General features: G+C 44.4%; 2 protein-coding genes and 1 long non-coding RNA gene across 15 annotated transcripts in view; 2 read left to right on the forward strand and 1 right to left on the reverse strand.

Moving 5' to 3' along the window:
- Positions 1-11,291, reverse strand: part of LOC135272733 (uncharacterized) — a 36,264-nt gene extending 24,973 nt beyond the window's left edge. The window contains exons 1-4 of one of the 2 annotated variants that reach the window (XR_010340721.1): positions 10,126-11,291; positions 9,568-9,779; positions 8,586-8,748; positions 3,242-4,713 (exon numbers count right to left, since the gene is read on the reverse strand). This is a non-coding gene — a long non-coding RNA (uncharacterized LOC135272733). Of the gene's footprint in view, positions 1-3,241; positions 4,714-6,818; positions 8,370-8,585; positions 8,749-9,567; positions 9,780-10,125 lie in introns of those variants that run through there. The other variant, XR_010340722.1, reaches the window with a different exon arrangement.
- Positions 1-11,301, forward strand: part of LOC105710759 (ankyrin repeat domain-containing protein 36B-like) — a 261,940-nt gene that overhangs the window by 59,689 nt on the left and 190,950 nt on the right. The gene's annotated exons all lie outside the window — the stretch shown is intronic.
- LOC135268100 (chromobox protein homolog 1-like) lies at positions 801-5,143 on the forward strand. The gene has a single exon (XM_012452505.3). The coding sequence runs from the start codon at positions 1,459-1,461 to the stop codon at positions 1,930-1,932; it is 474 nt and encodes a 157-aa protein (XP_012307928.2). The 5' UTR covers positions 801-1,458; the 3' UTR covers positions 1,933-5,143.

Here is an 11,301-nt window from a genome sequence, read left to right on the forward strand (position 1 = left end):
AACCCGGCAACTTCCCAGGCTGTTGCTGGGAACCATTTGTTCTCCTGCTCAAGGCCTCTGTAACAGTGTTCACTCATGACACCAACATACTTCCTTTTTCTGACTAGTTCAAGTTCTCCTTTCAGCAGGTTCGGTTTTCAGGTTATCCAAATGGGCTTTCCATAAGGATCTATCTCTTTTCTTTGTGAGACAGAGTCTCACTCTTGTTGCCCAGGCTAGAGTGCAGTGGGGTGATCTCAGCTCACTGCAGTCTCCGCCTCTTGGGTTCAAATGATTCTCCTGACTCAGCCTCCAAAGTAACTGAGATTACAGGCATGTGCCACCATGCTCAGCTAATATTTGTATTTTTAGTGGAGACAGGGTTTTGCCATATTGGCCAGGCTGGTCTCAGACTCCTGATTTCAGTTGATCCACCCCTCTTGGCTTCCTAAAGTACTGGGATTTCAGGTGTGAGCCACTGCACCCAGCCCGAATTATCTTGATAGAATGTAAAATCTTTGTTTTTAGGCTAGTTACCAAAAAGGAAAAATAAAAGCCTTCTTTAGTGATTTTTTTTTCTGTGTATTTTTATACCTTTTTCCTGTGTATTTTTAAATATATGAGAGTGAGGTGGCTGCCAGGGCAGAGAACAGTCTAGCCCAGGCTAGAGAGTAATGGCATTACAACCTCTGTCTCCTGGGTTCAACTGATTCTCCCACCTTAACCTGCCAAGTAGCTGGTACTACAGGCACACCCACCTCAGCCCCCCAAGTAGCTGGACTACATGCACACCACCATGCCTGGCTAACTTTTGTATTTTTTGTAGAGATGGGGTTTTGTCAGGCTGGTCTCGAACTCCTGGCCTCAAGCAATCCATCCACCTCATCCTCCCAAAGGAGCCACCATGCCAGGCATACTGCTGTTTTTATTAGATTATAAGTAGTACTTAAAAAACTAAACCTTAAAAGGGTTAACGTTTTTATACTCACGTAACTTTCCATATAGTTTTTGAAGTCTTTTGATTATCCCTCTGGTTAAATGAATAACTGAGATTCTGTTTTAATCAAGTGTTTTGAGCCTGTTAATATCTTCTGATGAACATCCTCAAAAGTCAAATCCTATATTATGTCTCTGATTTAGACTTACTGCTGGGGGCTTATTAACACTATAAAAATTAATCACCCCCAGGTTATAAAATCTTTTACACCCAATTATGTCATAAACTCCAGTATCATCACCTCCAACCTGATAACTAGACTTCAGTTAAGAAACCCCTTCCGGTTCGGTTGAGGGGAGGGTCATTGGCCGGGGCCTGCGGTAGCCGCTCCAGTGAGGTGCTCCATTGCGGCCACCGGGCTTGCTGCCTTCCTGGGTGCCACTCCCCCCGGGGGCGCCAGTAGCGCAGCTCCGATTCCTCTCCGGCTCTTGGGTGCTGCTCTGAGCAGCCTCACCCTTCATACCAGAAAGCTAGCGGGCACTATGGGGAAAAAACAAAACAAGAAGAAAGTGGAGGAGGTGCCAGAAGAGGAGGAAGAGGAATATGTGGTGGAAAAAGTTCTCGACCGCCGAGTGGTAAAGGGCAAAGTGGAGTACCTCCTAAAGTGGAAGGGCTTCTCAGATGAGGACAACACATGGGAGCCAGAAGGGAATCTGGATTGCCCTGACCTCATTGCCGAGTTTCTGAAGTCACAGAAAACAGCACATGAGACAGATAAATCGGAGGGAGGCAAGCTCAAAGCTGATTCTGATTCTGAAGACAAGGGAGAGGAGAGCAAAGCAAAGAAGAAGAAAGAAGAGTCAGAAAAGCCACAAGGCTTTGCTCGAGGTTTGGAGCCGGAGCGGATTATTGGAGCTACAGACTCCAGTGGAGAGCTCATGTTCCTAATAAAATGCAAAAACTCTGATGAGGCTGACCTGGACCCTGCCAAGGAAGCCAATGTCAAGTGCCCATAGGTTGTCATATCCTTCTATGAGGAAAGGCTCACATGGCATTCCTACCCCTCGGAGGATGATGACAAAAAAGATGACAAGAATTAACTCTCCTGAGTACCAGCCCCTGTCACATCTGACTGTGGGTTTCAGGTGGGAAGGGAAGGAGTTCTACTTGTCTTGACACCACAGAGGTGGCTTGAGAAGATGTCCTTTGAAGGGCCAGTATAGTTTCTGTGCCCTGCAGCAGCCCAAGTGCTTTAAAGCCGTTCCAAGCTATACAGTTTGCACACCCATCCCAGTGGAGGGGAAGGGGGATAAGTGTTTCAAGGCAACCTTTTCTGCACTTTGCTGAGAAAAGCAAAGGGCCTTCTATGAAGGACAAAACTTGCAGAATTGGGTGTGTGGGAGAGCAAAAAAATACTGTAGATCTTCCAAGAGCATCCCCACAACCCACAGCCTTCTTCCCAATAGAGTTAACTCTGCATTTTAACAGCATAGCATGTGTGTAGTTTTTGGCTATCAGCGGTGTATTACTTGGGGGAGGGAGGGATGGGGAGGGGAGAAAGGGAGATGGGTATTATCATTTTGATTAAATTTGGGGGCCTGAAAGGGGAAATGGTGAAGCAATGGAAAGAACAGACAACTAATGATATGCTTCTATGTCCAGAATATTTTACTTTTCAAAAAAATGTCATTGGCACCATAAATAAGGACTGTGAGAGACTGTTTAAAAGCTGTGAATGTCTGAAACCTATAAGCCAAGGTGTTCCCTGCCTAAACTTACTGCTGTTCCCCACAAAGGACTAAGCCAGTTTCTAAGTTATCAAAGTTGCCATTTTGGAAATGGAAATTGACTGAGGAGGGAAGGTCTTTTATTGGAGAGTATACAATACAAGCAGATCATTCTGTCTCAGAGGTGCTAATTCCTGAAATTAGAAGACCTTTCTTTTCCAGTACCAAAATTATAAATATCAGCTTGTTCATCCAAGCCACTGGCTGAGGTGTTGGGGAAGAGGAAGAGGGTGGTAGAGGAGATAAGACAGTAGGGAAAGACAAGGGCCTATGCTCTTAGTGGGGAGAACTCTTGGAGCCGTTCTCTTTTTTTGAGATTTGAACTCTGAAACCATTGGTGGCAGGGTTCAGTCACTGACAGCACAGTTTCACTGAATTGATTCAAGAGTTGGGTCACTTAAAAAACCTTGGTCCCAGGAGAAGATTAAACTTTCATACGGGGCAGTGGTTCACTTTAAAACACACACACACACACACACACACACACACACACACACACACACACACTTTTTTGAAGAAATCCTAAGAAGTAACATACCCAAAATGCTCTTTCTTGAGTCATGAGATCCATCAGTTCTTGATATTGTCTAGACTTGGATCTAGAACTACATTGTAAAATATTTTTAGGCATGTGTTAGATTTCTGTGAAAACTTTGTTTAAATGTAAATTTCATACTACACTGTCAGTTTTTGTCTTAATAAAACTATAGATTTATTAAAGAAAAAAAAAAAAGAAACCCCTTCCAGCCCCTTTGGAAAGGGACTTCATCAGTATTGTTAAGCAATCATTGTGCTATTAAGTTTCAGAGTTTTGACTCCTGGGTACACTTATCTCATCTATAAGGATGCCTCAAATCCTACTGAATCTTGAGCTGGTATTTGGCACCAAATTCAATTTAACCAAAGCCTCATCTTCAGGCCTGGTAGAAGGTGACAGCCAAGATAAACTCCTATCATGTGACATGGGATCAGCCCTCTATACAAAGTCACAAATACTCATGTAATGATTTTGCCTCTATCTGAATTAGTATAGCTTGTTCTCTGCCTTAATACTAAATAGTTGGAATATTTAGCTGTCTGTCAGTTTCCTCTTCCTGTCATGATTAGAGCTAGGCAGGACTTACGTTCTTCTTGTTTAAAATGTCACTTATTCTTTGTTTTCAGTGGGGGGTGGGGGGCGTCTTTTTCTTTTTGAGCTATTTATAGGTTACAAAATTGGGTAAAATGAAACACATTTTCTCTCTCTACCTGATAGCTTCAAAACTTAAAAATGATTTAGAATCCCACTGGGCCTACCATTCTATTTTTATCACTAATGCCCTCCTGCCAAAACTATAAAAGCACCTTTCCTCTAAGAGGCCCAGGGACTACTGCAGAAAAGCTGGGCATGTAAGATTTCAAGGGCTGATTTTGAGGAATAGAATGAGTTTGAACCCTCCAAATCAAGGATGGGCATACGATGCCTAAACAGCTGGCAAAATGAGGGACTTTACCTCCTGGGACATTAGGTGGCTTTTTCAATCCATTCCAACCATAAAGATTTTTCTGCTTCCTATGGAATTAAAAGAAATCCATATACCTGGTGACAAAGTCTCCTGGTATGGTGCTGTCAGTTGAGATTTATGCAGATATATATAAAATATTTTTTGCCAGCCACTTTAGGACAAATTATTAAAAATACCACAAAAAGCATTACAACACAACGAAAGTCTCTGAATTCTTTAGCTTAAATGGTTTTAACAAAATGCTTGTGTATTGTATAGCTAATTGCTGCAAGTCTGTCAGTAAATCCAAGATTACAGTAACTCAATGCATAGAAGTTATAAATAATTGAATTTTGCAAACTCACCTTTGGCTTTTGGTGTTTGGCTTTCATGTTGCTTAAAGAATTTTAAGGCTGGGCACGGTGGCTCATGCCTGTCATCCCAGCACGGTGGGAAGCTGAGTCGGGTGGGTCACCTGAGGTCAGAAGTTTGAGACCAGCCTGGCCAACATGATGAAACCCCATCTCTATTAAAAATACAAAAAATTAGCTTAGCGTGGTGGTGGGCACCTGTAATTCCAGCTACTTGAAAGGCTAAAGCTAGACAATTGCTTGAACCTAGGAAACGGAGGTTGCATTGATCTGAGATAATGTCACTGCACATATCAATAGAGAAAGTTACATATATATGTATGTAACTTTATATACATATACATATATATATATGTAGCTTTATATAAGGTGTTTATGTAAACTAGCAAACCCAGGCAATAATGTATGTTGACAATTTTGAAGCCATCTGTAATTTTATTTTGTCAACAAGTTTGAAAATAATTAATTTATCAAAGATTTACTTATGTCATGTGAACTAAAAAAACATTTGGGTTAATTATTATATATTTTATATGAGTCCTTATTTATGGACCATGCCCAGCCTCTGTTGCCTTTAAAGTCTTTTGTTTCAACTTTTATTTTAGGTTCAGGGGTTAATGTGCACGTTTGATACATGGGTAAGTTGCATGTTGCATGTTGCTGGGGTTTGATGTACAAATGATTTTGTCACCCAGGTAGGTAGTTTTTCAACCTTCATCCTCCTCCCACCTTCCCTATTCAAGCGAGCCTTGATGTTTGGCATTCCCATCTTTAGGTCCATATGTACTCAATGTTTAGCTCTTACTTGTAAATAAAAACAGTTTGTGTCCCCATGTTAATTCACTTAGGATAATGGCCTCTAACTGCATCCATGTTGCTGCAAAGGACATGTTTTGTTTGTTTTGTTTTTTAATGGCCGCATAGTATTCTATGATGTATATATACATTTTTTTAATCCAATCCACCATTGATGGGCATCTAGGTTGTTTTTATGTCTTTGCTTTTGTAAATGTGCTGCAATGAACATATAGGTGTCTTTATGGTATTTGATTTATATTCCTTTAGGTATATATCCAATAATGGGATTGTTGGGCCAATGGTAGTTCTGTTTTAAGCTCCTAGAGAAATTTCCAAACTGCTTTCCACAATGGCTGAACTAATTTACAGTCCCACCAGCAGTGTATAAGTATTCCCTTTTCTCTGCAACTGCACCTACATCTGTTGTTTTTGACTTTGTAACAGCCGTCCACCTGTTCTCACACATAGCAAAATGATTCTTGGCTCTCCTTATCGTAACTACCTTAAATGTAAATGGATTGAACTCTCCAATCAAAAAACAGAGATTGGCAAAATGAATAAAAACTCATGATCCAACACATGATCATAAAAACACATGATCAACTTTGTAGATTTGCTATCTACAAAGTCTCACTTTACATTCAAAGACACAACTAAATTGAAAGTGAACAGATAAAGATATTCCATAAAAAGAGTAACCAAAAGAGAGCAGGGATAGTTATATTAGTATCACACAAAATAAACTTTCAATAAAAAAAGTTTATAAGAGACAAGGAAGTATACTATATATTAATACTAATAAAAGTTTCAGTGCAGCGAGAAGATATAACAGTGATATGCATTGACACACTGAATGACAGACCACTAAAATTTATGTAAAGCAGAAACTATCAGAATTGAAGGGAGAAATAGTTCTACAATAATGATTAGAGACTTTAATGCCTATTTATTTATTTATTTTTTTAATCTTACTTTAATTTCTGGGATACATTGGCAGAATGTGCGGGTTTGTTACATAGGTATATGTGGGCTACGGTGGTTTGTTGTACCTATCAACCCATCACCTAAGTTTTAAGCCTCGCATGCGTTAGGTATTTGTCCTAATGCTCTCTCTCCCTTTGCCCACACCCCCTAAGAGGCCCCGGTATGTGAAGTTTCCCTCCCTGTGTCCATAGGTTCTCATTGCTCAACTCCCACTTATAAGGGAAAACATGTGGTGTTTAGTTTTCTTTTCCTGTGTTAGTTTGCTGAGAATAATGGCTTCCAGCTTCATCCATGTCCCTGCAAAGGACATGAACTTATTCTTTTTTATGGCTGCATAGTGTTCCATGATACATACGTACCCACTTCTTAGTAACAGAACAACCAGACAGAATATAAGTAAGAAAATAGGAGCCTTAAACACACAATAAATCAACTAGATCTAACAGATATATACAGAAACATTACTCAACAAAAACGGTATGTACATTTTTCTAAAGTGCTTATGGGATGTTTTTCAGGATAGAATATTTGTTAGACCACAAATTAAGTCTCAATAGATTTAAAAAGATGGATGTCATAAAAAGTATCTTCTTCAACCACAATGGGATGAAGCTGAAATTAGTAATGGAAGAAAAACTGAAAAACCAAAAATATGCTGGAAATTAAACAACATATTTTCAAACAACCAATGGATCAAAGAAGCAATCATAAGGGAAATTAGAAAATAGAGACAAATGAACATAAAAAAGCACCACTTACCAAAACTCAAGCAGCACTAAGGGGGAAGATGTGTATCTATAAATGTTTACATCAAAAAACTAAAAATATCTCTATCAACAATCTAACTTTACAACTTAAGCAACTAGAAAAAGAGGAACAAACTTAAAGCTAGCAGAAGGAAGGAAATAACAAAGATTAGAGCAGAGATAAACAAAAAAAGGAATAGAAAAAATAGAGAAAATCAAGGAAATCAAAGGTCGTTTCTTTGGAGAGAGTAACAAAATTGACGTATCTTTAGTTAGATGAGCTAAGAAAAAAAGGAAGAGACTCAAATTACTAAGATGAGAAATGAAAATGAGGACAAGTCCACAAAAATAAAAAATGATTCTAAGAGTACTATGAACAATTGTATGTCAACAAATGAAGATAACCTAGATGAAATGGACAAGTTCCTAGAAACACAAAACCCACCACGACTAAATCATGAAGAAACAGAAAATCTGAATAGACCTATAACTAGTAAAAGGATTGAGAGGCCGGAAATAACCCCTTCCAGATACAGTTAAATCATTTTTGACAAGGAAGACTTCAGGGGTGAAAAGGACAGTCTTTTCAATCAATTGTGCTGAGGGAACTAGAGATCCACATGCAAAAGAACAAGTCGGACCCTTACCTAACACCATACACAAAAATTAACTAAAAATGCCTCAAAGACCTGAATGTATGACCTAAAACAATAACATTCTTAGACAATAACACAGGACAAAAACACCACGACATTGGATATCACAACAAATTTTTAAATTCAATACCAAAGGCACAGGCAATAAAAGAAAAAATACACGCATTTCACGACTTAAAAAATTTCGTGCCTCAAAACCCACTATAAACAGAGTAAAAAGGCAACCCACAGAATCAGAGAAAATACTGGCAAATCATACATGTGATAAATAGCGAACTCTTAAAACTCAACAACAACAACCACAAAAACCAAACAACTTAATTCAAAACTGGACAAAGAACTCGAATAGATATTTCTCAAAAGAAGATATACAAATGGCCAATAAGCACATAAAAAGATGCTTAATATGACTCATCATTAGGCACAAATGCAAATCAAAACTACAAGGAGATATCATTGTATATGCCCCCAATAGGATAGCTACTATCTAGTAAAAGGAATATAACAAGTGTTGTCGAGGTGGGGCTGGCTGCACACCAGCATGGTACCTGTGCCCCGGCCCATGGCCTTCTCGGAGCCAGCTCCTTCCCCAGATCCCCAGGGCCAAGGTCTTCATAGAATGGGAGGCTAAAAGGAAGAGTCGGCCTCAGTGCCCAGACAGGAGCAGCAGTGCTGAACCCCACATGAAGCCCACACCATGGGTTAACTCTGGGGGACATCTGTCTCAAGTTCACAGGGACAGGGGGAGCTTGGCCAGTGCCCGGGGAGTGTCCAGACCCACCACAGCAGTCCCTGGGCTGGGCCAGGGCTGGGCCTAGTGTGTAGCGGGCAGGGAGGACTCACCTCTCCCTGAGGAGCACACACTCAGCAGGCACCTGAGGCTGTCCCAGGCTTCTCCACCAAGGCCTCCAAGCCTGCATGGGACAGGTGTGGGGCAGGGAGGGCCTCAGCAGGAGGCCCAGGCCTGTCAACAGCACAGTCGCTAAGCCAACAGCCAGCAGCACCCCTGGAAGGTGGACGGGAGAGGAGAATATAGTGGCCACTCAGAGCCCCTCCAGGCTGCCTGGGACCCTGAGGGCTGCTGTTTTGCATTTGCTTCGGTGGCCCTGGCCTCTGCCCTGCTACCCTTGCAGTTTTAACTCTTCACAGCTCCCTTCCTGCCTCTGGGCTTTCTGCCATTAGTCTCCCACTGGGAGGCCCTCCCCTCTACCCTGTGCCCTTCCCTGTGTAGTCTCTCCTGGGACAGCCCCACATGAAGCCTGTGCTCTGAGTGTATGTATGCATGCACACATGTATGCACGTGTGTGTGTGTGTGTGTGTGTGTGTGTGTGAGAGAGAGAGAGAGAGAGAGAGAGCTGCTGCCCTGTGCTCAGGGCTCTCAGTCTCAGCCATCAAAGGGCTGTGTCTTCTCTGCCCACTGGGCAGGCGCCAGCTTAAAGAGCTTAGTGTAGAGTGCTGACCTCTGGAGAAAAGAAGGAAGGAAGACAGGAAACCCACAGTGGGGGCTAGTCTAGGGTGTCTGTGATCCTGTGACTCCACTCAAGGACCCTGTCCACTGGGGCAGCTCTCCAGATCAACGGAGCATGGGAAGTGGGAAAGGGGAGGCAAGAAAGGAGGCCCAAATGGAGAAAATTCTTTGTCTGCAAATGAAGTCCCAGGTCGAGGACAAACTGCACCATGCTATTGTCACTGTGGACATATCTGGAGTTTGGAAGCCATGCCCAGAGCCTCAGACAAGGCTGACACACAGTACACACTCGGAGCCGGGCACGGCACTCCTCCCTGCCTGCTCCAGTCCTCGCTGCTACGTCCTGTCAGTCAGTACCTGTGATCATCACCCAGTCTGGGCCCAGGTTTGGCAGCCTGTGCCTGAGGATGCCGTGTCTGCCCAGCTGTTACGGGGATGAGGGCTGCACAGGGGACTGGCCGGGACCACAGGCCACCCCCTCCTCCTTCACCAGCACCACGGCCAGGTTCTCTGGTTGCCCGTTGTCTTGAAACATGTATGTGCCTGGATCTAGGAACTGATGGGCAAACCTGAGAAGCAGAGATCAGGAGTCAGAATGTGGGGGTTCAGCCATTATGGGCCACTCACACCAAGCCGAGTCTAGATGTCTCCCTGCGTATGAACAACATTGTCCAGAGAAGCCGCCGTGACCCCTGCTGGGCACCAGGAGTCCCCACCTGCCAAGCTCCCCTCGCCCCGCAGACAGGAGGCCTCTCCTCACCCTGGGCTCTGGTCTGGCCACCTGCATGGTCTGCAGGTTCCCGTGTTCTCCTATTGGCCCGTCGAGGGAAAGGCTGTGAGCCACATGGAGGAACCTCGCCCCTTCCCCTCCCACCTCCCAAGCTCCCGGCAGGAGAAGGTAACTCAAGAAGTTACCTTGAGAAGTTGAGGTGCGTCTCTTGCACCAGGTGGCTGAGTCTGCGGAAGGCCCCGGAGTCCCAGTGGAGGTTGCTGTTGAACAGATGCTGCTTCTGGTACACGGGGTAGTGGCTGGCCGAGCGGTCTTGGGGGTGAATGTGGGGCTGGGCTGGGTTCCAGTGCCTGTCCCAATCCCACCCCTGAGCAGCCCAGATCCAGGGTTAGTCTCAGCAGGACTCAGAATGGGTTCTCAGAATGGGTACACTGCGCAGTACCTGTTCTCAGAAGAGTGAGGGGAACTGAGGCGTGCTTCCCATGTGATGACATGTTTCACCCTGTCATGCACATGATGGTGCATTGAATGATCTTGGTGCTAGGGCAAGCCCTCCTCCCTCTGCCTACAGAGGCCACCAGCACACAGAGAGCATGTCCTGAGCAGAGCCACCAGGACTCATGCCTTTGGGGGTGAGCAGTCAGCACCTGGCCCTCTCCTAAGAGAGGCTGCTCCTCTCTCTGCCCCCGGCACGTGGCATGGTGCGGGCATGCAGCAGGTGCTAAATGTGTGCTGTCAAGTGGCTGAGTGACGGGCTGCCAAGGGAGTGGTAGGGCCTCTGACAGAAACCCAAGTGGCTTGGCCTGGCAGTTCTTCCACACAAGGAGGCCTTTTGCTGAGCATGGCTGTCAATTCTTCTTCTTGAGCCCCAGCTCCTGTCCAACATGGGGCTGTGTGTGTGGAGAAAGGGGAAGTGACTGGGTTCACTTCACAGATGACAAGACCAAGGCTTAGAGGGGCAGGGGCTGCCCAGGTCCCAGTGGGTTACGGAGAGCACAGGCCCGACGTAGAGCTCATTTCTCGGGGTTCAGTTCCCTCTTGGCTGCAGATCACCAGTGCTGCGTGAGGAGAATGGGAGGCAGCTGGGTTGCTGAGGGTTCCAGGGCCAGCGTTTGGTGGATGGAATAAAAATGCCACGTGTAGAGAGGATGCAGCCACAACCAGGAGAGTCTGAGTGCCCCGTTCTGTCAGAGGAGGAGGGCTAAGGCCTGCTCTGCAGGTTCCCAGGGCTGGGGCCACAGGGAGAACAGGTTTCAGCTCAATGCAAGGAAGATGTTCCTTATCAACTGAGGTGCCCCCAAACAGAGCAGTCTGTGGTGTTTTGGGGTCCAGCTTTGTAGGATGACAGTGTGGCACAACTG

This window comes from Aotus nancymaae, unplaced genomic scaffold (genome assembly GCF_030222135.1).
Source record: "Aotus nancymaae isolate 86718 unplaced genomic scaffold, 86718_ANA_hifiasm-v0.15.2.pri h1tg000131l, whole genome shotgun sequence".
Lineage (NCBI taxonomy): Eukaryota > Metazoa > Chordata > Mammalia > Primates > Aotidae > Aotus > Aotus nancymaae.